Source organism: Periplaneta americana, chromosome 9 (assembly GCF_040183065.1).
Source record: "Periplaneta americana isolate PAMFEO1 chromosome 9, P.americana_PAMFEO1_priV1, whole genome shotgun sequence".
NCBI lineage: Eukaryota > Metazoa > Arthropoda > Insecta > Blattodea > Blattidae > Periplaneta > Periplaneta americana.
Genome location: NC_091125.1, coordinates 103,180,434 through 103,207,559, shown reverse-complemented (window position 1 = coordinate 103,207,559; position 27,126 = coordinate 103,180,434). Strand labels below are relative to the sequence as shown.

The 27,126-nt window shown below is 33.7% G+C and overlaps 2 protein-coding genes across 2 annotated transcripts in view; both read left to right on the top strand.

Moving 5' to 3' along the window:
- Window positions 1-2,006: 2,006 nt before the first annotated feature.
- On the top strand, window positions 2,007-25,282 carry LOC138706326 (protein spaetzle 5-like). Its single transcript, XM_069835462.1, has 8 exons — window positions 2,007-2,171; window positions 8,160-8,232; window positions 11,694-11,754; window positions 13,713-13,830; window positions 15,740-15,815; window positions 16,789-16,845; window positions 17,789-17,895; window positions 21,092-25,282. Exons 2-8 carry the CDS (start codon window positions 8,182-8,184, stop codon window positions 21,267-21,269), a joined length of 648 nt encoding a protein of 215 aa, XP_069691563.1. The 5' UTR covers window positions 2,007-2,171; window positions 8,160-8,181; the 3' UTR covers window positions 21,270-25,282.
- LOC138706327 (protein spaetzle-like) overlaps window positions 24,418-27,126 on the top strand; it is a 35,988-nt gene continuing 33,279 nt past the window's right edge. Inside the window, exon 1 of the mRNA XM_069835463.1 lies at window positions 24,418-24,481. The gene's annotated coding sequence lies outside the window, so the exon portion shown is untranslated. The remainder of the gene's footprint in view (window positions 24,482-27,126) is intronic.

Below are 27,126 nucleotides of genomic sequence, written 5' to 3'. Positions count from 1 at the left end.
GAATAAGCAGTTGATCGAAGGAGAAATCTACTGGCAATCAGATACGCAACTGAGGGAGTCCTTGAGTGACGTTGCCACCTCTTCCTAGAAGCAGAACGTAACCTGTTTGAAGGAAGAGACAAGCGAACAGAACAATTGTAATTATTGAGTGTAACATTGTATCATTACTTACGTATTGATTTTAGAATTTCCGATTTTACCAACAAAGTTGCCTGTTTACTAAATTACATTACATAAGTTGATTTATTGATACATTTATTCAGATTACTGTCAATTTAATATATTTTTATTAAATTATTAAGTCAAGTTATCACCGCAACTGTTAGTAATAAAATACTCCTAAACTGCTCATTATTAAATACTGGGTGAACAGTATAGAGCAGAACAGGTTTCAGCCTCGCCCGGCCTTGAGTCCCCCGCTTCCTTGGCTGTGAAACCTGTTCAGCTCTGTATTGTTCACCCAGTATTTAATATCTTATTTAAAACACTGAGGTAATCCGAACATTGACATTATTTTGTTTATTGCTTTAGTTTCGGTTAGTAGTCAGTTTCAGCTAAACGGGCAATTTAAAGTACGTATAATTAATGAAAAAATAATAGATACGTGTAAATATGTAAATCGGGCGGTAGCGTTGCGGTTAAGCAGTAACGCTGCAAAGCCGAAAGGTCCCGGGTTCGATTTCAGATTGAGCCATATATATTTTCTTGATTGATATAATCCTTCCTACCGCAGTATAGCCCTGGAGTTTACACGGTCTCCAACAGAAATGAGTACTAGGAGCATTTCCTTGGGGATAAAGGTGGCGAACACGCAGGATATCTACTGCTATCAATGCCGATTGTCTATAAAAGTGGAAGCCTTAGCATCCTGCAACACTTTGGGCAGTTTTGGCATGTAATGTAGTTGACTACCTAGATAAGTAAACACAATATCAAATTCAATAATTATTTCGATTATTCAACTGTTCCAAATTTTAATTATCTAACATTTTTCATGGGAGATAATAATTCTTAATAATAAATAAATTTTGGAAAACGTATTATATGTCTTTCGCGTGTTAAATTTTATGTTACCTTGTTAACATGTTTCGGCCTGCTATTGGCCATCACCAGAACTGGTTGTTGCTGATCTTGGCGCCTTTTGTTTTGTTTCCTGTGGGGGTGTGTATGTATAGTGTAATGTGGAGTCAAAGACAAACACACCCACACAGAAAATAAAACAAAAGGCGGTGCCAAGACCATCAACAACCAGTTCTGATCATGGCCAATAGCAGGCCGAAACATGTTAACAAGGTAACAAAATTTAACACGCGAAAGACATATAATACGTTTTCCAAAGTGATATAGCGTTAAAAGTTGTGTAATCAAGATGTATAATAAATAAATAATGCAAACTCTCGAAAATTAAAGACATTCAATCGAATAGAGTTTTAACAATATAACTTACCCAGAATTTATCTTATTAAATACCTATATCTAGTACTTACGCATTACTTATTTATTTTGTCTTACATTCAATTTATTAGGAGATCGCAGAATTATTTGAATAGCTTATTTAATTATTTAACGACGATTTATCAGTTTCATGGTTATCTAATGTCGATGGAATTAATGGCAATGAAGTGATTTCGAGGATTGGTCAAGGATTATCTAGTATTCAGCTTACAGTTGGGAAAAATCCGACGAGGTAATCAATCCGAAAGAGATTCGAAACCGCTTTAAACAATAATCAAAATTAATGAAGATAAAAATGAAGCTAATGCAACACGATAAGGAAAAAATATTTTTTGTCTGACATGAATAGTGTAAGTCTGTAAGAAGTAGCACGTTACAATACATTGAACTTCGAAGGGGGATTCCCCCGTGCTGATCAGAGTTCCCGCTTCGGGCCTTATCCCTGAGTCACAGGACTGTAGAAATGACGCTCGCTGTCCTGTGATTGCACCAAACGGTCAGCCTCGTTTCTAGGAAAAAGAGAGATTGAATGGCAAGCGGAAAACCACGCGATTTTATCTGACATAGACTAGTGCCATTTCCGCGGCTCTGACATTGCCGATTGCTGTGTCCGCGGGTTATGGGATTACGCATATTGTCAGTTTTACAATAATTGGCGACGGAAGCGTGCCGTGCAGGCGAGAGTGTTTATCTCTTCTATTCAGGTGCCTCCACTGGTAAGTGTTGTGATTTGATTTATATGCTTGTTTGTAAACTGGAAACTTAGCTTTCTGCTTTGCGAAGACGTGATTCATAATTTTAAAATTCTGACCTGGTGGCTTGCTATCTCTGGGGAAAGTGGCAGAGAAATAGAGACCACAAGGACACGTACTGTAGATCACTGTTTCTGAACCTTTTGATGGTGAGACCCCACTTTTCCTCACTTTACTTTAGTGCGACTACCTCATGTTGAGTAGAACAGTGATTCTCAACCGGGTTACCACGCCAAAGAGCAGTTAAGGAACGACTTGAGTTAAATTTATATGTTATCTATTTTGATAACTAGAGACTTAATTTTTTCTATACAACAACCTCTTGTTATTAGTAATAACGAATCCAAGCTACACCTTTATCAAGGTAATAAAACCTGTTTTAGGCCCGTAACACTCTTGAAGAGTTTTCGCTAGCGAGAAATGTGTTGTGAGAAAATTAAAAAATTGATAACATGGATTCAAATGGACGTCCACACACTGGAAGAGATTCTCGCTCGAGGCAAAAACCTCGCGCGAGTTTCTCGCTGGGATCGGTAGCTCAGCGAATTTTCTTGACACATTTATCAAAGATGTTTGACATTTATACTCTTTATGACGATTGAATGTAGAAAAAGATATCACAGGTGGCGATGAATTGTATTGTTTTTATTTGAAAATGAGGAAAGATGGCTGATAATTGTAGTCAGAAACTTATCGAACTTGTACGATGTCACCCGTAGGCCTATTTGTAGAATACACGGGATGAAAACTATAAAAACACGAAATTTAAAGAAGAAATCTGGAGACAAATATCAGATTATCTGAAAATAAATATGGCTATATTTTATTTTGATGAGATTTAATAGTATTAATTAAACATTTGAAATAATATATCTATATGTCTTAACAGTTTACATAATTTTAATCAGAACATAGCAAAGAATCCTCTATCATATCATGAATGGCAAAAAACTGTGGTCCATTCAACCTGAAATAACGCCTAAACGTATCATAATTCAAATCGAAACCAGTGTCCAAAACTCGCCCTTATTTTCGTAAGATACCATGTGGTTTTCAGATATTTCTGGCTTTAATTTTAGGCCTACTTTTCTTTTCATTAACAAAATATGTTCATGTAACTCCATTTCCTCAACATCTGAATACTCAGATTCAACATAGCGTTCGTACGTAATTTGTAAAGTACGACAATATACTTACAGGTTATATATTTAAGTACGACAATATACGTAAATACATAACCTATAATATTTCCTCCAACGAGTGATTACTATAATCAGAAAAATGCTTTCTGCATGAAGGCAGTGCATAGATGATCATAGCGAGATGTGATCTGTGATAGCGAGAACTCGCCAAGTGTGTGGAGGAAGGCTCTTCTCCTCTTTCTCGCAACACATTTCTCGCTAGCGAAAACTCTGCAAGTGTGTTACGGGCCTTATTCAATTTCACAATGTTGAAAACAAAAGTGAAAATATTTTAAACAGTATTAACGAGCACCAAGTGTGCCAGTCATATTCAACTAAATTTCTTGGCTTAACATTTGATGAACATTGGAACATTGGAAATTACACTGTTTACACCTAATTCAGAAAATGAATATTGTCTGTTACCAAATTAGAAATTTGAGATCTTGTTTGTGTCATAGAACTATTCAGCCCTCCTATTACACTGAAGTAGAATCGAGATTATCATATGATATAATATGCTTCTGGGGGTCAAGTTCGAAGATGAGTGATGTTTTTATTGCTCAGAAGCATGGTGTGAGATGCATGGCAGGTGTTGAAAATCGTACATCATGTAGGGAATATTTTAAGAGTTTTAATATTTTAACAGTTTATGCTTTATATATTTTTAAGCTTATGGAATTAATACATTCTAATAAGAAAATTTTTTTGATCGAAATAGTGATTTTCATTATTACAACACTCGTTTTAAGGAAAATTTTAATATTCCAGCACATCGATTAACAAGTTACAACAAAACCTATATGGTTTATGGCTTAAAAATATATAATGGTATGCCCCATGAAATTAAAAATACGATTAAGATATTTTAAGAGATACATAAAAAGAATTTTAACAAACCTCCATCCCAACAATTTAGATGAAATACGTATGGGCTTACATTGGTCCTAATTTACTCTATTTATATTTATTTTAATTATTGTTTTCTGTTTTATTTATTGTTTCTTTTCTTTCTCTCTTTTGGACAAGTCCTATGGTTTTAACTCTTTTTATGGAGAAATACTTTTTGATCTATTACTTTTTTTTTTAATTTTGACTTTCTCAAAATGTATCTACTCTTACAAAGTATAGGTTACAGGTCTGAAGAAAATTGTACAGCCTCTTTGACAGACATATAATTTAATTGCAGAGCCGTAATTTGAATTTTGAATGTTTGACATGAAAGTCGTTTTAAAAAATTAATTTCTTCAGTGTCCGGATAATATATCTTAGTTTTTACTTATGAAACATCTACTTTATCTAAGAAAGATTATATAGGTTTTTAAACAGTGCCTTTCAAAACAAGCAGTAAAAATTTCAACTTCTTAGCATGACATTTTTTACGAGTCTATAGTACAGTATTTGAATGTGAGTAAATGAAGCAAACATAAAAGTGTGGACAAATAACTTAAAAAAATTTTTCTTCTCTGTCACTAGAATCTGTTCCTTTATTGTGAAATATAACCAAAGCATGAATTTTGGGGATCATTGTGTTGATAAAATTGGCCAACATATAAATGAAAGGTCAATTATTATATTTTTCAGCAAATTTGAAAATGTTTTTTTCTCGAAAAGTGACCGAAGTTTCATCCATATCCTCCCTTATTCTGGTGCAGTATTATTATTATTATTATTATTATTATTATTATTATTATTATTATTATTAAATAATTCTTGGCGCAAACACATGAAGGGCCAGTCTGACCAGACGACTGCTGATCTCGCGTTACATGCCTCAGCACAGGTGGACGATCATCCAATCAGAACTGAGGTATGGTTAACCCATTTGTTTTGTGAGTGTAAGTCAAATCAAAGTATTATAAATATGCTAACATTTATCTCAATTTGAATTGCGGATTATGGTATATAATGTATATATAATAAATATTAGTAGATTTACAATACATACCTTACGCATTTTACCGTCGTATGCAACATGTATGACATTCAAATTTTTGTTTTCCATTCCAACTGTCTTCCCAATCCACCTCTCCAATCGGAATTTAAATTATTAAATATTATTTAGGCCTATAATTTATAGTCTTTTGACGCAGATTATACAATATTCTATCTATATAGTTAATCTATTACTCATTCTTGACATAATTTTACGTGGAACTGATAATAATTACTATGAAGCATGACAATCGTAGCGGAAAATTCATTATCTGAATACATGGCTCATTAAAAAAAATCTGTGCCATTTTCAAGGATGAAAGTTCACTGATTGATGAAGTGCGAGAGAAATAAAATCGTCCTTGGTACTCTAGTGCAGAGATGTCAAAAATATATATATACAAACTATCCCTTTGTTTATTAATAAAAAGTGATCAGAAGCAGTCGATACAAATTTGTTACCGTACTCCAATTAGGAATTACAATGCTTTTATTTAATTGTAGTCGTATTATATAAAAACTTTATAGAGCAATAGTAGTTCCATCTGATTTTCCAGTTACAATAAAGTTCCATTCCTAGTAGAACAACAGACAATATAAAATATTAGCACTCCAGTCCTGCAAATTCAGTGTTATTCCTTGTCGCTCTTTAGACCAGAAAAACTAATTTTATTTTTCCTCTGCTTTGCTATTTTTGTCCATCTGATGCCTAAGATCTTCTTTAGTTCATCTGACCAGTGGATCTTTTGACGTCTTGCCCTCCTTTATCCAATATTCCAATGATAGGACCCGAAAGACCCAAACGGTCGTTCTGTGCGTCAGACCAGCAATAGAAATTTGCCAAAAGGTAAATAGAAAAGACGATTCTGTGCATCGCTCTGAAAGATAAAATATCGAGAAAGGAAATAAGTAAAAGGACAAGAATACAAGATGCTACGGTCACAGCAAGACGTTTAAGATGTATATGGGCATGATACGTGACAACATAAGGCGTGTGTTCATTTTCCCCCTTGGGCTAACTGTTTGAGTTTTTCCGAGATTATCCCCAACTGGAACGCAAATGAAAGGTAAATCTAAAACGTATCCCCGGTCCCATCTCGCCAAATACTATCACCAATCTCATCGACGCTAAATAACCCTAGTAGTTGATACCGCGTCGATGTATAACTGACTCTTTCTCTTCATGTTGTTCCTCTTTTTCCCCCTTTTTTCCTTTATCCTCTTTCTTATTATCCTCAGCTTTCTCCTACGCTTTCTCTTTCTATTCAACTCCCCTTTTCACCTCTTTCTTCATTTTGGAACTTATCAAGTTCTCATCTTTTTTGTCTTGTTCCCCATTTGTCATTCCTTCCCTTTCTTATTATTCTCCTTTCCATTATACCTCCAGTTTCTCTTAATTTTCAATCTCTTCGTTCTTTTTATTTCTGATTTTTCTTTGTCTTTCATCTGTTTCTCTTCCTCTTCCTGTTTCCTCTAACTCATCTTCTATTTTTTAAATTTTTTTCTCTTCACTTATTCCACGTCTTCTTTCTCTCCAACGCGGTTTTCTTTCTTCTATTCCTTTCCTTTATTTCTCCCTTCTCTTTCTCCATAGATTCTTCATCTCTATCTGCCTTTTCTTTTTCTCCTGTCTTCTTCTTTATCCGCTTATTATTTGTATTTTTCCTCGTCCCCCTCTTCGTGTTGCTCATTTTGCTTCACCTCTTCTTTTCTTCGTTATCCTCTCAATATTTTTTTTCTGTATAATATTAATTTTGTCCTCCTTCCTTACATTTATCTGTGTCTCTCTCTCCTTTCCCCCTTCTCTCTCCTACTTTTATACAGTTTTCTAATTCGTCGCTTTTCATATATTTTCTTTCTTTTTTTCATCTTACTTTATTTCTTTTTCTCTTCTTAGTCCACCGTTCGGGTTAACGGGTTCGATTCCCGGTCAGGACGAGTTCCCTGGGTGAAATTTTTTCGGGATTTTCCCCTTACTCCTTCTCAATACTTTTCGATTGCAGCGATATTTTACTACTTAATTAACTTATTATTTCCAGAATATGAATTTTACCAGCAATCGAAAAGTATTGGGAATAAATTTGAATAAGGAACAAAAAAAGTTTCCTTCTCAGGCAGGATTCGAACCACGAAAGTCTTAGTTACCAGTCTATCGTGCTCTGGAGTGAACAAGGTTCTGAAATCAGCTACAAGGGTCGGTCCGATTTTTTTGCCACTACTGTACATATCAGCCCGAACCTCAATCAGAGGATTACATGTTTCTTATTATTATTTTTTTAATTCTGTGATGATGTTTCAGCTTTTTTCTTTGTCTTTTGGTGTTAATTCCATATAAAGGTCGTGGAAACTTCGCTATGGAAGCTTCGGCTCTTTTTTTACCTTCTCTTAGCATTCATGTCTGCTATATAAGAGAGCCAATTTTTATGTAATTTTGTGGGATTGTCATTTATATTGTAAATAATAATAATATTAATAATAATAATAATAATAATAATAATAATAATAATAATAATAATAATAATAATAATAATAATAATAATAATAATGAGTATTCACCTTCTTCCACAAATTAGGTACAATTTGCTTCGTTGCTTCTAATCTTGTTAATTTTTGAACCAATATCAGTTCTTGAAAAATAACCGAAATTCCTGATCATGTGGTTAGCGTGACACATAACGTAGGGCAAGGAACATGCACACAGCTCCTAAGAAATGTAGTGAATATTCACCTTCCTGCTTGGAATTGAATCCGGATTTCCTGGACTTATGTTTAGACATGATCCCGCTTGAGCTATAACCCAACAAATTCTAATTAATTTGTAATATTTCTGTTTCAGATATTAACTCTCTTGTCGCAAGATGATGCCCGGTTTGATTGCTGTCTATTTGCTGTTTGGTGCAGTTCTGTTGGTATGATCTGTTGCTTATTGATAAAAATTTAACGATTATAGCATAGTGAACCATAAGAATACAATAATGGTAATGTAAGAAGTGGACAGAAAAATATTCTGCAAGGCAAATTTTACATTTAATGATTCATTTTACAAATAATTTCGATTCAACTATCATCGCTGAGCCTCCAAAATCCGCTGTGTGTTTTTAAAAAGATTTTGCAGAACAAAGAAAGAAGCATTGTCACTTTTAATTCCTTTGATTTTCAACCCGCTGTCGATATAATTTCATTATTTGTCTTACAATTATTGAAATTATACCAAAAGTAGATATGAAAATCAAGGAAATTAAGAGTGGCGATGCTTTTTTCTGTGTCCTGCAAAATCTTGTTAAAACACTCAGCGCAGGAGACGCAATTTCCGCTCTGATCATCTGTTTGATTGCACATCTACTTCTCTTACCTTCCAACAGAGGGCAGTGTCGTCAGCCATTTTAGTACAATATTGTTTCGGAACACTGCCTGCTGGATCGCAAACATCCATAGGATGTGATCCAGCAGGCAGTGTTTCGGAAAGAAAATTGTTGCGCCACGGAAGATGGCTGATGTTATGTCGAAGCGTAAATGTTGTAGGAAGCGTGGGAAGAGGGTATTTGCCATTTTATAATTTGTATTATCTCGGAATTTACTTTTGGAGACTTGGAAAACTGCAAAAAACAAATGTTAGGACAACCGAATAGAGTAGTTTACATAAGATACTATTGTAAATACACGTTTTCCCGATGCGCTACCTTTAAGTAAGGAATCGTCATAATAATATCGTACATGTACAGATACAGAAATAAAATTTGGAGCTCCCTTATTGTATAAAATTCGCTTATAATACACTGCGCATCTGCTATATACAAGAGCACATGTATAGCCTACTGAGTGGAAGTGAAATAACCCTGCAGATTTTCAGAGAGAATAGTTCATGTTGTATGTAACAAAAAAGTGTAATACCATACTCGTTGAAAGTTCATAGTTTTCTCAGAAAAAAAAAATATTTTGTTCCCAAATGTTTAACATCCTCTTATTCGGTAACTATTGCGAGTAGGATCGTAATTTTTGACCATATCGGTAGAAAATGTAATAAAGAATTATTTATTCGTCTGACTTATTTCCATAGCGTGAACGGTTTTTGTGTAAAACCACTAATTTTAAGCCACTGAACGATGGGAACTAAGTGTAACATTGCCAGAGGAAGAGATTCACCTAGGACAGTCTTGTGAAGATCAGTCGCTACTATGAGAGGGTTTCGGCTAGCGTGGCAAACGTAGCAGCTGTCTCCTATAAAAACTATCCACTACGAACTACAACCTTGGGATACAAATGTTACAAAGTTGTTATGTCAAATGTTAAATTTATGATAGACTACTATACGTAAAATCCAGAAGTCTGTGTACAATATGTTCGTATTGAAATAATTCCTACACCCGGTTTACTCCGAAAGTGTAATTTTAAACATGTTTATTGAAAAATATTTAATTAGTTAATTACGTAATATAGTCCTTTCCCCTCACATAATGAATAATGCATTATAAACTATTGCTATTTTTAATATTCTGAAGTATGGAAAACAGGTTTATAAAAATTAGATTTTTGAAATCACTGAAATTGAATTATCTCACACTTCAAAATATATTGCACAAGAAAATGCCTACTTCGTTCGTAAGCATTGTAAGGCACATAATTGTGCTTAAAAATCTTTCGGTAGTCACAAATTATCGAGGTTGTACTTTTTGCTTCCACTAGAAAAAATGTATTATAACATTACAATAATGATATACCTTTAAAAAAGTAAACACAATCAATAGTAAAACAAAAACAAAAAAATACAACCTATGCTTTTAGTATGTTTACTATAACAAGAGACTAACAACTTAACTTTGAGAAATGAAACTCTCAGCTGCACAGTAGAAAAGACGAACCACGGCTATGGTAAATGCCATCTATGGCACACATTAACATGTCTGACCTTGGGAAACAGACCTGAGTTCGTTGATCTCTTACATCTGTATTATGGAAAGAAAGAAGAGCAGTGTGTTAGTGGCAACGTTGACAGACTGCTGAAACTTCCATCTTAATTCTCTAATTAATCGTGTATTTAATCACAGAACGTAATATAGGTTTTCTATTCATCTAAGTGTATCCTATCGTCCGTTTCAGTCTATAAGGTTATTTCACTTCCACTCTGTATATGCTACTTGTGGACAGTCATGTGACATTGTTGCCTACATACGATCAAAATATTTAATCGATTAACTGTTTGAATTTAATTGATTAATCGATATATTAATCGAGTTTTGATCGAGTTGAGAAAATGTTTTATTATAGTTAAATTTAACTTGTGTTCGGTGATAAGCATAAGTATTAAATATTGTATATCTGTATATATCGTTATATTGGAAAACAACTATTTTAATTACTTACTGACATATTCATTATGAGGCTTATAATTTATTGTGTTAATTTAACCGGGAATTTTTGAGACAAACATAAATAACAAAAAGTATGAAGACTCACCTAGTTGATACTGCTTCATCATGATATTAAACACATGAGTGCATTCACATACTCCGAATTAAGTGCCGCTCTACGTTAAGTAACAATGTTTCCTCCATCACTAAACACAAAAAGAAAAAACTTTTTTTCTGTCAAGCACTTCTCCACGATCGTTCAATTTAAATCCAAACGTTTCACCGAGTTTATCTTTCAAATTCTCATGTGACATAATGGAGTTTACACTTTTCACAAACCACAGAAAACTGATTTTTTTATTTATCAAACTAAACACAACCTTCATTTACAAATTCAGTATAGACACTGCAACTGCAAAAGTACAGCGGTCGAAACAGAAGACTGGCCCCTGTTGTAATCGAATTACCAGATTTTAGAAAGAGAATAAGGTAGTTACGCTCTCACTTGCATACAGTGTAGACATGACTATTTTATAAGGGATGAGGGGACGAATCTCAGAAAAGTATATATTTCATATGCTAGAAAGATGAACTGACAACAAGGTGGAAGTTTTCTTGGAAAACCATAAAACTTAATAAGGGTTTCGCATTGTGTTTCAACTTTCAATAGAGGTAGACTAGGTCACTGTCCTCATATATCCATCTCTTTCTAAAGTGTTTGTGCAAAGATTTTCCCTACGCTGCCTGGTTTACAGTTAGAAAATAACAGTACTATTGTGCTTTTAAATAAGCAATTTTCGAAAGAGAAATATTGTCGAAATTTTTAGTATGAGTTTGTATTAACGAAATAATAATTAATATCAACTACAACCGATTCATTTTAACCGGCTTGATTATTCGGTTAAATATTTTTGATCTATTAGTCTTACAACAGAAATTGATCGATTAATCGATTAAATCTCAGAACACTACCATATTTGTTGAAATATTCATTTGAAATGTACATATTTCTTTGTCCACAGGCAGGCACAACACAAGAGTCATCGAGTTGGCATAAGTTATTCTCACGATTACGCAAAAGAGGTAACATTTTCTACTTCTTTTACAATACAAAGCTAGGGCTATTGGCCGTAACGATTGTAGACTACTTTCCATTGATTTACTAGACATTTTTGCTTTGTGTTCAAATTTCATGATTATTTTATGAATTTTCTATCCATTCTGTCTGTTTCTTCTTTTTTCCCCATACAGCTATTGCAGTTGTCACGAATGTTACATTTTTACTATTTTCAAACTCTATGTATTGAAAATGAAATTACTTTTGTCAACTTTTATTATTAGAATCAATTTAGAAGATCAGTATCATTTTACAGAAAAGAAGTAGTTTGAATAAAATTTATTATATTGCATAAAATAAAGGAAAGGTTCCGTCACGAATGTTAAAAGATTTGTGAACTCACTTCACACCTTATTAAGAAAAAGTGTAAAACACAGGTCTCTGCCTCAAGCTTCATTCTTACAGTGTCCATGTGAAAACTATGCAAATCTCACAGTATCCAATTAGTTCACAAATATATAATCGGTAAATATTTTGTGCGAGATCGTGCGTATTTGCTTGCTTTCCGCACAAAACCAATACGCGGTAAGTGTGAAATACCACATTCAGTATTCCCAACGTAACACACATAACAATTTCCCTCTTCTTACCGCTTAAGCGCCATATTCATTTTACTGCTTTAGGCTTGTAACATATTATTTTTAGAGACGTTTAACATAGTAATAATTATAAATTGGAAACTTACCACTGCAATTTCACCTAAATTGCACTGTTAATTATTGTTTTTAAATATTTTGCACGACAAAAGCAACATTGGTACTAGGATTCACAAAACTGCAACCACAGTCTCCAGTGCATCGACTTCCTGCCAGACGGAGGGTTTATCAAATGCTGCCATCTATAGTGCTAATGCTTCAACTTCGACGGAAACTGGAAAATCAATATTCATGAAAAAAAGTTTCACAATAGAAAAAACTGGTGGTGGTGCTCCAGTGACTCTGAATAACTGCACAAATGTGACAATTAATTTTAATGTGCAGAAATAAATAATTTTGTTATAATTTCAATGTGCAGAAATAAATAATTTTCTTAAAGTATTAAAATGAAAAATAAATCATTACATAACCTTACCGTTTGTTTTAAGTTCGCATTTATAGACTGGGTAGGGGGAGTATAGTAAACACAAAAAACATTTTATAGGAACAATGTTGAAGATAGATATATTTGTTTTCCAAAGTTGCCGTCATTGAACAGAAACCAAGATGGAGATTTCATTGCAACTAATTAGAAATTCCTCTTTCAGGTATGTAATAAACGATCTTCGCACAAAATAATGTACGTTTCGCTTTTTCAATCTTTTCCTCGAACATGAAAACGTCAACATACCGCTCTTGTAACGCATATTACTATAATGCTGTTTGTTCCATGTCACAGTTGTTACACACATTTTGTCACGGATGTTACAGATGAATTAATATCCTTCACTTTCAAGTTTAAAAACAACTGTGACATTACTAAGTTAAAATATTCACTTGACCTGTAAGATTGCTAATTGTTATTAACCCAAACTACTTAAAATAAATGGCAGAAAGAATATAGTACAGAGTAAAGATTCCTTGATCCTGGAGCTCTGAAATTAACAGAGCAGTCTCTCAAAATATTTCTTCAAAACCAGCTCCTAGAAAAACATACATTAACAGCTGATTTCTCTATGAGTAAGTGCTGCAAACTTTAGGGAAACAAAAAGCACCGATTGCCTAGCCAATACCATTTCGATTCAATGTACATAAAACTTGTAAAATATTTTCCTTTTGAAAATAAAACATTAGAATGCGGGGTCCAGTTGCGTTCCTAACGGATATCCAGTAAGAATAGGTACAGTAGCTTCATCGCGTTCATTGTCCTATTAAGTGTTCATCAAATCTTTCATCTCAACGATTAAGTAGGCAGAATTTGAAGTCTTAAAACTATTTTTTTGTGATAGGTTATATCCATCTTGATGATGCATCTCGGCTGAGGAGGATCGGAACGTCTTTCATCCCAAACATTAATGAAATCGATCCCAATGCCACTTTCATCGAAGATGTTGAAGGCTACCCACAGTAAGTTCAAGTATACGATTCAATAACGTAACATGTCACACTGTACAGTACATTATTATTTGAGACCGTACCTACTTAAGTAATGGCATGGGAAACAGCAATAATACTATCACATTCAACGTTTTCATTATCATCATTAGAGCCCGGATGTTTGGAAAAATGCCTTTTTTACTGGGTGGAAGTAAAAAAATGATATAAATGTGATTTATGGTAAATCAAAGTGATAGGGCCAATTCTTATTTTGCTTTTTTAAGGTGTTTCTTACTAATTCAATAATAAATCTCTTTTTCTATCACTTTAAATAAATATTTCTTATTTATTTGCAGTTTTCTAATTAATTGTAATGTAATGTGTATGAAATTTAAATATATAAAACAATGACTCGCTTTACTAATAATAGTAAATAAAAGTAATCTGCTAATAATCGTGCTTTAATACTAATGGTGTAATATGAATAATGATCGACAATGCATGTCATGTCTTCATGATACCAACAATCAACTTATAATTTAGAATATTAAGCCCGTTCTCTTAGAAGTTGTCACGTAGCATTTTCAATTGTTTGCTTTCATATTTTCAAATCTTACTGTTATAATTTTGTGCTACACGTGTTTGTTATAGTTATTGTAGTAGAAAGAAATTTGAGTGAGGAACAGTCAGTGTTATTGTCGGGTGACAGAAGGTATAAGATTGGTTAGCTAGAATGCCTAAATTCAGTAAACCATTGAAAAGTAAACTTCATGCTTACGTTAGTGAATTGGTGCCCATGTGTTTCCAACCGATGGAACAGTTTTGTTATATAAGATTTGTGAAAAGACAGTTAATCACGAAAAAAAAAGTATTTTGTAAATCAACATGTGTTAACTACGAAGTAATATGTGAGTTATGTTGATATAATTTAAATTATTGCTAAAATAGGCCTATATTATGCCTTTTTAAAATTTATAATGCCTTTTCCAAAGATTATTGTGCCTTTTTTACGTTTTTATTGCCTTTCTTTGCCTATCTATTTTAACTGTTATAAATGCCTAAACATCCGGGCTCTAATTATTATTATTATTATTATTATTATTATTATTATTATTATTATTATTATTATTATTATTATTATTATTATTATTATTATTCACTACTATCTATAATATTTTTTACTTTTTACGGTCACTATTAGCGTTAAAATCATAACATCATCATTATCATTATCATCTTAATTTATTCATTATCATAAAACATCAATTTACTTTCCTCAGAATCAGACTGTGCTTCATCATCATCACCATCATCATCATCATCATCATCATCATCTCCATCATCTTTATCTTTTCTTTTTCTGCTGCTTCTCTTTTCCTTTAATAATCTTAACCATTAATATTACCGTTGACAGTCTCAATCACTACCATCATCATCGTCCCTTTAATGACAAACTCATATTCAGCTTCTTTTTATGTTCATCGTTATAATTTTTATCAACTTCATATTTTTATCATTATAATCATCGCTTAACTTAATTGTTCTTTTTTCAAAGTCATAAATTTCTTCCTCATCATTACCATCATCAGCTGCTCCTCCTTCACACTACTACTCTTCACTATCATACTACCATCCATAAATTCATCATAATGATCTATGTAATCATCATTATCATAATAATCTTTTCATTTTTTCTTCATCACTTTTTTATTGAGCATAATCGTAATCCTTTTCAGCATAATCAGCAGCATTTATCTCTTCTTATCGTGTATGTGTTATATGTTACAATTTTGTTTCTTGTTATTTTATTGTGGCTACTAATGTAAAATATATTTAGCCTATATTTCTTATCAATGGTCACTTATATACTTTCAAGTATACAGGCCAATCATGTTTATAATGCAAGTAACAGAAAGTTATTTCTGTTTTATGTTTATAGCGAATTGTTACTTGAAATTCTGAAGAAAGAAGGGGCCATACATAATGACATCTTCGGAGTGGAGTCTGAGTTCGAGGTACGTCAGTCATATTGCTATCATTTAATTCTAGTATCAAAATTTCAAATGTAAATAAAAATATATGTAATATGATTTTTATGTTGTAAGTAACGAACAAATACTACTCTTTTATTTTCGAAAATTAATTAAAATTATTTATGAGCAGTTACTTGTGAGGGCGCCAATGAACCTCAGGGTTCCTTAAAAGCCATAAGTAAATAAGCACAGAAGTGTTCATGAATGTGTGCAGAAATTGATGTGAAATTATTAATTCAGAAGTACCGTAATGTATTATACTTAAGGGAGTACTGAGCTAAAAATTAGCACGCATTTAATTATACATGCAATGGCCTAAACTAGACCTTTCTAAGACTAATGGTTTCTAAGTTTCATACCTCTAAACGTGGATATTGGCTGTGCGTGTGACGTCACATTGCCACGCCGCACAGTAGAAAGTCCATTCCTACTTTAGTTTTTCACGTTACATTCACTATAATAATTTATGTCTAAATCGCGAAAAGTACCGTTATTCTTTCCATAACAAAGCGTTAAGCAGCTCCGAGCTTACACAACACAAGCCACGGGTGTTGCAGCATGACGTCAGCAGCAGTGTGGACAAAACTCCTTCGCTCTTATATTGAGAACCATTTGATATTTTGAGTCGCGGTTTTCAGTGCTGTCATCAGCTTTCTGTTCTCTACAACATATAAAAGATATATATATATATATATATATATATATATATTTTGTTGTTCAGTGCCCCTTTAAGTTCAGTACTATGTTCTCTGTGATGGTAGAAACATTCAGTTAAGATCTCGTCATTTAAATATTTGTAATGTGTTCATATGAAGTTTTTAACTGATTAGACATTAATTTTTCTAGCCATAACATGTTTTATTACAAGGCAAATCACTTCATATACAAATGAATTTACTGTAGGCCTATGTGTCATGTAGGTGCTAATCTTTTAATGCATATTTGTGTATTCCAGGAACACAGAATAGCGCGAAGAAATTCTCACCGGGAAACACCACTTTGTCCGAGTATAGTGAGTATAAGAATAGTAACAATAACTATTAATTTATATTTTTATGCTCTGAGGCTCATATAGTAAAGTTTGTGCTAAAAAGAGGACTCGTAATAATAATAATAATAATAATAATAATAATAATAATAATAATAATAATAATCCTTGCTGTAGTCGGACTGGGTAGCGTAGTCGGTTAACAGGGAAAACATAAGGAAGAATACAGCAAATGGAATGTAATACAATAATTAAAAAAAAAAAGAAAGAAAAAAATACGAAACTTAAGTAAAATCCACAAAAAAGGGTACGATAATGCTTCAATAGCTTTAAGATGTGGAACAAGTCTTATGCTGTACATTTTTAAGTATAATTGGAGGGCGGGATTTTTTTACGGAAGGTCGGGAATTTTCACACAGTTTCCAGAGAATTTAGACTTTAAAAGTCTGACAACACTGCTGTCTTATGCTATAGTCCTAATTGGCAGTATATTCTGGTGTTACTAATACAGCTATTATTAATAAATTAACATAGGCCTATATTGTAATAATATTATGATCGGTATTTTCTGACGATTTTCAGAACTGTGGCATGTAAACTCTACGTCAGGTAATCCCAGGATGAATCCTTGGACTCACCTTATCAGAAAGCTATCTCGTTATCATAAATTCCACCGGCGCTACATGACACAGTGAAAATATATGGAATAACAATAAAAGTAATATCCTTCACAAAATTCAAATCGATGTCTTTCTTAAAAAGATCTGTAGTCATTATTTTATGGTTATGTGAGAATTTCCTAAAATTGAAACAATTTAGATAACTTATTATATATTTTTATGACTTCGAAGTCAATAGCCCATGAAGAGATATAGTATAAATCTCGCGAATTTCTTCTTCCTATTGCACACGGAAGCCACCATGTACCAAAAATGTTATCTATAAACATAAACATCTTCCGTTCCAGACCAAACGCGTGTTCCCGAAGGCAGCACTTAGTAAGGACGGGCAGTGGAAGTACGTTGTGAACACCAAAGAGGATTACATTCAAGGCGTCGACGTCGAAATCTGTGGGTAAGCGTGCACTCATAGATGTTAATTTGAGAAATCAAGACTTAACTTAATCCATCTATACTCTTCGCTCAACTGTTGTATATTCAGTTGACGGCTTCCAGGTAAAGAGAAACTGATTTCTATCTAGGATAGGTCCTGGAAAAGTTCAAACACTGATCAAACGTTTTTAGTGAAATAAAAACGATGATTAACTATAAATGGGCTACTATTTATGCGATTATGAGACACTCTATATATGTAGAATGGGTTAGATTATTAAGTGCCTTTACCTTAAGAGTTAACGGTTAATATGTACTAGGTATGTACTTTCATATTTAATTTCAGGAAGCAAAGCTTCAACGTTTATATGATTTCTTTGCATGGGCCAATTCATTTGGAGAAACTCATCACAAAAATTATGGTACTGTGATACATGTCTATTTGTTTAAATTGACGTTAACAGATTAAGTAAATAAAATATCTGATTGACATTACCTGATCTTTAAGTTATTCATCAGTAGGCAGTATCTTCGCCAGAGGGTGAAGTTGAATATGGCATTATGTATGCCAGCAGCTGGAAGTATGGCAGATAGAGTAAGCGGTTGCTATTGTCGAAATATAAGAGCACACTACTTGATCTTAAAATATAGTTGTTTTAAAAACATACATAAGTTTATACAGAGTAAAAGGTGTTCAATGATATCTCTTTTAAGAGATAAATACTTAGCATAGTATGAATGGAAATTTCCTTCACCATTTTGTTCCTTTGCGCTTACATGTCCTACAAATAATTATTTTACATGGCAATTTTAAAAACATTAACTTCCATTAAACAAATTAAGAAATACACATTTATAAACGTCTACACTTTAGAGGTCCAAAGAATATTTTACATTTAATGTTCGTCAATAAATCGCTTTAAATAAATAATTTAATAGATATTTGGCAAAGCTGTTACCGAAATGCAGATGCGTGCGTCAGTCTAAGGCCTGAATACCGTAGGGTGCACAGCGTTTCGCAGAACGGAGTGTTCAGCAGGCAATGTTTCTTTTACATATTTTTCCCTCACTACTAAGGGGTGTTTCAATATGTTGGCAAGTGCTGTAGAGTTTACTGCGATGTTGCAATTATTTATAGAAATAAATTCGGGAAAGAATTTTTCATGCCATTTCGGCCAGTTCAAAGGTCCATTGCTCACCCAGTATTCTGATGAATTTGGGGACCTGCGATAAATATCGAAATTCGGTTATTAAAACCAGCTATAAAGGCTGGAGGGATCATCAAGCTAACCACAAGATACCTCCGTTCTGGTCGGATGATCGTTCACCTCTGCTCAGGCATGAGGACTTAATGTTAGCAGCCGGCTGATCGGCTCCTTATATAGAGTATTTCTGAAATATGCAGGGCATTTTTTTGGATTCATTTCCTATTGATGAGAATAAAGAAGAAACTACATAAACATTATATGGAATAATAATGTAGCAATACTTACTTACTTACAAATGGCTTTTAAGGAACCCGAAGGTTCATTGCCGCCCTCACATAAGCCCGCCAGCGGTCCCTATCCTGTGCAAGATTAATCCAGTCTCTATCATCATACCCCACCTCCCTCAAATCCATTTTAATATTATCCTCCCATCTACGTCTCGGCCTCCCTAAAGGTCTTTTTCCCTCCGGTCTCCCAACTAACACTCTATATGCATTTCTGGATTCGCCCATACGTGCTACATGCCCTGCCCATCTCAAACGTCTCGATTTTATGTTCCTAATTATGTCAGGTGAAGAATACAATGCGTGCAGTTCTGTGTTGTGTAACTTTCTCCATTCTCCTGTAACTTCATCCCGCTTAGCCCCAAATATTTTCCTTAGCACCTTATTCTCAAACACCCTGAACCTATGTTCCTCTCTCAGAGTGAGAGTCCAAGTTTCACAACCATACAGAAGAACCGGTAATATAACTGTTTTATAAATTCTAACTTTCAGATTTTTCGACAGCAGACTGGATGATAAGAGCTTCTCAACCGAATAATAACACGCATTTCCCATATTTATTCTGCGTTTAATTTCCTCCCGAGTGTCATTTATATTTGTTACTGTTGCTCCAAGATATTTGAATTTTTCCACCTCTTCGAAGTATAAATCTCCAATTTTTATATTTCCATTTCGTACAATATTCTGGTCACGGGACATAATCATATACTTTGTCTTTTCGGGATTTACTTCCAAACCAATCGCTCTACTTGCTTCAAGTAAAATTTCCGTGTTTTCCCTAATCGTTTGTGTATTTTCTCCTAACATATTCACGTCATCCGCATAGACAAGAAGCTGATGTAACCCGTTCAATTCCAAACCCTGCCTGTTATCCTGAACTTTCCTAATGGCATATTCTAGAGCGAAGTTAAAAAGTAAAGGTGATAGTGCATCTCCTTGCTTTAGCCCGCAGTGAATTGGAAAAGCATCAGATAGAAACTGACCTATACGGATTCTGCTGTATGTTTCACTGAGACACATTTTAATTAATCGAACTAGTTTCTTGGGAATACCAAATTCAATAAGAATAATGTAGCAATAACGAATAATAATGCTTAATGGACTAACATTAACTTATATTAAATATTTCTTTTTTGCCTTCTTAAAATATAATTATTAATGTATACGTCATTTTAAAAGAGAGGTCAATACTCAAAATTTTGTATGGATCTTCGTCGTAATTTTGTTTTTAAATTATTTCTCATTATCTCTAAAAATAAAATTCTGAAATGTCTTCATTTTATTATTTGCATGCAACTTTATTTTATTTTTTCAATGTTGATACTTGATCACTGATCTCAAGTATCAATCTGTAGGAGCAACGCGTACAAAATATGACATCTTCGATGTTGTTCTTGGTGAGCTACGGGGATGGCTTTAAATTACACAAGTATGTTGATGGTCATGAAGGTGATTAACCAATCAATTGATGAAATTTTACCTCTAAATATATCCTTCAAAACCTGTTCTAACACTACATTTGTCCACAACGAATTCCACTTCGACACCTAGGGATTTGGTCTTTGATGAGGAAATGCTATTAGGCTATCAAGATGTTCAAATAAAATGTTTCACTTTTAACTTACATTTTTGACATTTTAACAAGTTTATTATATCCACTATTTCAGTTTTTAATTCAACACAACAAAGTTATACGTTAAAAGATGTGTATATACTTTATTTACAGACATTTTGAGACCTGTTCTCTCAGCTCGTCATTTCCTTCTGGATATACCACCAAATGCCAACAGAAATATGCATATCGAAAACTTCTATCTTTGGGAAAGAAGAGAAAAACAATGATGGATGATTTCAAGATGCCCTCATGCTGCGCATGTCTTGTTGAAGGCCCTCATCATCGGTAGTTCGAAGTGGTTCAAGACAGAGAAGTTTCTGAATATAACGGCATGTGTGATTGTTTCAGAAGTATAAAGAAAAAAAATTCTTCGAAACATTGAGACGAAATTGTGTCTAATAACGTTTATACTCATGTGAAAAATATACTCATAAATTGTCTTCAATTACTTTTTATGCTTCAAATTGAGATTTATTATTATTATTATTATTATTATTGCCTGTAAGTACAAAATGTACATATAAACAAATCTATGAATAACTGAATAGGCCTAATTATAAATTAATTACCAGGAAAACTGATTGACTATACAGTATACACAGAATGGGTAATGAAATATTGGAATTATAAATTAGAACAGCCTGAAGATTATTGAAGCTGAGGATAGCCTATTAAATTTTGGGTTGAATGCATGTGAAAACAAATTTCGGCCCGAAACAGCGTCCTGAACATAAATTTCGAATGGTACGACGATGACGAATTGATGATTGTTATTGTCAATGTTAATATTATTACTATTACTACAGTCTAGTATATACAGTCACGAAGCTCAATACGTAGTAAATATGCATCCATAGATAGTTGCTCACCACTAGGATCGCTAATATCGCCTCATTACAGACAATGCGAAATAGTATCAGCACAGTCTATTGTTCCTAGCACCCTCAAAACTCCAGCTTCGTGACTGTATATACTAGACTGTGCTATTACTATTAGAACTACGCCCATCTTCATGGTTATGTAACGAATTCAGATGAGAATTACATTAACAACTGATTGCCTAAATGATTTATTGCCTGACTGTGAAACTCAATGAATTATTGATTGATTGATTGATTGATTGATTGATTGATTGATTGATTGATTGAATGAATGAATGAATGATCAACTAAATCATTATTTGTTTATTAACTGACTGACCGATTACCTAATTAATTGACTGATTGATTGATGATTGACTGACTGACTAAATCAGTGATTGTTTATTAGCTGACTGAATAATTAAATCATTAATTAATTTACGACTGACTGAATGACTAAATCATTGATTATTTGTTTATTGACTGACTGATTGCCTATTTGATTTATTGATTAATTGATTGGGTGACTCACTGAATGAGTAAAAAAATTATCATTTGTTCATTGGCTGACTGACTAACTGACTGGCTCGCTTATTGACTGGTTGGTAATAATTTATTAACAGCTTGAAAGTAGTGAATGAGTGACTGAGAGCAAATTAATTAATTAATTGCACTCTTGAAGACGAGAGAAGCTACAGAATTGAAACCTGCAATGATAGAATTACTCTCTTGAAGACGAGAAAAGCTACAGAATCGAATCCTTACAAGTTGAAGAATAAAAAGGAACACACACAGATTATTATTTAATTTGTTGTTTATCCAACTGTCCGAAGACAGGTCTGAACCACGCAAGTGATACCAACAAGGCTCCACTTATAAGGCAACTAAGCTAGGAGATAATGGGTAGTATGGTCAGTTCCTTTGGTCATTTGGAGAGTGATAGATAACTGACGAAGCGAATAATTCTTTGCTTAAACGCTTAGCATTAAATACAGTAGACATTAGAATGGTGCAGAAGACTCGTCAGCTGTTGTGTAGTGGTTATTGTCGAAACGTCGCATTTCTCGCTACCAAAAAGCTGTCGGGTGCAGTTACAACGGCTTAGGTATAGGATTCTTTAATCAACCATTCAGTTTATAACTGTCTTGATTTTTTTTATTAACAAGAACATGTATGTACATAAGTGTCAGCCCTTAAAGGCTTTTACTTTAGCAGAGATTGTTAACAAGCAGGAACATTTAGATTTTTAAGTGCGGTGACCGATCGTGACGTAGTTGCGATTTTATACACTTGTTGCCAGAGTCTTATCAGAGGATTGGAGTGGTACAGCAAGTCCTTATGAAAGTTTTCTGTAAATTTGTGTATAAGGTCATAGAATTATTCTATTTCAACATGTCTTGTAGTTGTAAATTGGTGGTACCATAGTCTGCATCAGTGTTAGATATACTTTTCTCTGTATAGCTTGAAGACGTCTGATAATTTGGAATTTTGCGTTGCTCCAGATTTCACAGCCATAAGTCATTTGAGGTCTGATAACAGAAGTGTAAAGTATTTTTGTCAAGGAAGTGTGATGTATGGCGATTTCAACAATGGTTATAGATCAGGCTTGGAGAACTGGGCGATAATTGTGGCGTTGCGTCACTCATCGAATACTTAACTCACCCCTTCCTTCCAACCCCGCGTCATTGACTTGGTAGGGGAGGGGATTTGTATTCAGAGTCTGTCTTATGTGATTACGTACGGGTCACAGATACGTCATTCAACGCCGGTGGACTGTGAACAGGGAACCAACGCTTTCCCCATGGTTTCTACCCCTCTCTCGCCAGTTCTATATCCCTGATATAAATGAGTGAATCTGGCTATTGCTTTATTACGAGCTGCTTCAACATGGTGATGAAATCGAAGTTGTTTATCAAGTGTAATGCCGAAATATTTGACAGATTGTGTATAGTAGATACCTTGGGAGAAGAGACAGTCTATTATAGCATCTTTTTGACTGCGGGTCACCGGTACTTGCCATTTGTTTTTCGTGCTCTATGCTTTGCTTTTATGAGAAATATGAGTTCTATATTATCAGTTGTGTCAGTGATATCTTCGTCGGAAAAGTGGGAAGCTTTGCTGTAAGAATCTAGCAAGGTATTGTAGAACTGTCTTGATGTCGTATGGTCCAGAGTCCGTGGTTCGGTAGGTTAATGCCATCTATATTTTCTCTTTCAAACTAACCGATGACAGCGTGCCACCTGTCATTCTTCTCTATAAATTAAAATTGTATGCGATATGCGTGTAGATATTAAGAAGTTGACATTTGATCAGACAGACATTAAAATGTTACGTAAAATATTATTTTAATGGCGTTTGTAGCTTCAGTTCGTGACTTTGTTCGACATCAGAACTTTCTATGCAAGGTACCGTAATTACGAAGATCATTCAGATGCTGCATACAAATCTAGAGGAATATAAACAACATGTAAATTAAGTATTAATTTCTAAGACGACTGTACTCTTCTATTAAAATGAGGTTAGATTGCATACGGAAAACCGCATTGCTCTGTGGAAATGTTACTTCCGTAGTTATGATCTCACCGCGAAGTATTGGAACTGGATGAAGTGATTTTTACTTTTGTGATTGGAGTGAAATACCGTAAGTTCTAATGTATATTATTTAGTCCATAGTTGTAACACTCTTGATAACGCCATTACCTTTACTGCAACTTTAATGGTAGTATAACTTATGGCTGATGAAGGTAAATGCACTAAGCTTATATAAGAAGGGTTCAGAACCATAGTGGGCCAAGCGCCATTTACTAAAACCGTAGAAAACAAGGGTTAAAATGAAGTTATTACCATAATTCAATGGAAACATATAGCAAGTAATATAAAGTATACATATCCAAACTAAATGATATGTCAATCTTCATTAAACTATGGTATTCACTTAACTTTAACCCTTGCTTTCCCCGTTTTTAATAAATGGCGCTTGGCCCACTATGGCTCTGAACCCTTCGTATCCCCTCTTGTTTGAGGTACATATAACTCACTAGAAGCCAACTGTGACATAAATACATTCGTCCTTTCATGTGGTAACGCAATAGTACAGAAATACCTGTAACACATAAAGAAAAATATATTGAGACCCGAAAATGATGTAAGTTGTATGATTATTTAATGCATCCGTTGTAAATTTCTTTACATAAATTGAAGATCATTATTAAGTACCTAGCTGATATGGCACTTTCAGTGAGTATGCCGGGTGAACCTGAACCCATAAAAATTAAGAACAAACTTCTGCCCTCTCTTTCATTATTAAAATATACGTATACATTAATTTGAAATGAGTAATTGGAAACGAAAGCCATTCTCAGAGAAATTACTTAATGTTATTGATTATGTATAACTATGAAAATTGTAATATTGTGTTAGTACATAGTGAAGTTCAAGGTGCTTTTAAGTTCACATGGGTCTGCTCAAAATATTTTCCTAGAACCGTCACTGGTAGCAGGTAGTTAGGCCTTGTTACGGTAATATTCTAAAATGTTCAAACGGACAATAAATAATTCATTACATCGCAAAAAAAAACTCGCTCTGAATCTATTACATTAGGAATAGTTAGTGTTGCCTAAATAGAGTTAATTATACCGCGTAAAATTTCGTTTTTCCTCATTTATTTAATTGACATTAGAATAATACCCACACATTTTTAAAATTAAAATTATAACCTGTTATTTTCCCTGGATTAAAATATTGTGAAAAAATTGTAGTGCATACATTTTATTTTTCCTCACTCGCATGTGTATGTGCCCTGCCGCATCAGATCTATATCCGCGAGCGGTGTAAAATACGTAACTTTAAAGCACACGACTTAAGCCTTGGTTGCCAAACATCACGAAATTGTGACGTAATAGAAATGCAACCCGCACATCACTGTCGCAGGGAGTGGGTATCTCCTCAGGTAATGCAGCGAATAACATTGCAGAGACGGACTGTGACCTAAAAACAAAAACAATATAATTTTCTTCTACTTATTAACTACACACACTTTTTTCCATGTTATCTTTTATCCTCCTATTCATTAATTTTGTATTATTAAAAAAATAAAATATATATTCTTATTTACCCTAAAAAGAACGTGTACTTCACATCAGCAGATATTTGAAATTAGAAAAACGTACCAGGCTGGTCACGAAGTTGTAAATTACACTATACACTTCAAAAAAACGTCGAAGTATTTTACCCGGATGAAGACATAGAAGCCGATAATTTTTAATTGTTTGTTTATTAATGAAATATTCAAATTACACTACATACGTCGGAAAAAAAACGTCGAAGTATTTTACCCCGATTAAGACACAGAAGCCGATACTTTTTATTGTTTGTTTATTAATGAAATATCAAGTTACAGGTAAGGGCATGGTAGTCTTTATAACAAGAAGAATAATGACAACGTACATTGTTCTTTTATACTTCATTTAAAATTTTACAACAAATTAAGTATCTCATATGTTTGCCACCTGCACAAAAGAAATAATTTTACTCCCATGCGCCTTAAAATTAAGTTTTTACATATTATCTGTTTTGGAAAAGACATCGAAACATAATATTATCCTACACACTTGTAACATTACATGTGTACGTCCGCTGCTGATAAATGTCTTGTCTTATATCGAAGTGAAGGCTGTAAACAGAGGGTGCAGATATGATGCCATGGTTACACTTGAGTGGAGACAGGGGCATGTGTCGCGACACAGCTTTTGGCGATCACTGCTTTACGGTGTGCGGCTGAAGTTAGTTTATTCATTTGCTTCGTTTTTAAGTCTATAATAACTATAGCTCGAACACAGGTATCTTGCTTCATTACCTTGTATGTTAACTAAACATTATAGTAAAATGGAGGGGTACAGGTCTTGTATAATTATTACAAAAATGTTGGTCGTAAGTTCAGTCGGGTGGAAAATACAATATTTACAGTTATAAATATAATATTTGTATTAGGCACTATACAAAATTAAATGTAGTACAAAACGTTAGTTTCATAAATTTAAATACTGGGTGATCAATCCTCTGCGCGCCTGCTTCCACTGCTTGCGAGTCTTGGGCAAGTCATGGCGATAACCGCGGCGAACGGCTGGCAGGAAGGCCGCAGTAAATCTACCTACGGTTTATCGCGTAAGTTATTACTAATAAACACTTACAAATAAACATTATTAAAAATAAAAAAAACACTTAAAAAGTAAAGTAAAAGTAACTTATCTATATCAAGCAAGGGTTTTAACTTCAATAACTTTGTAG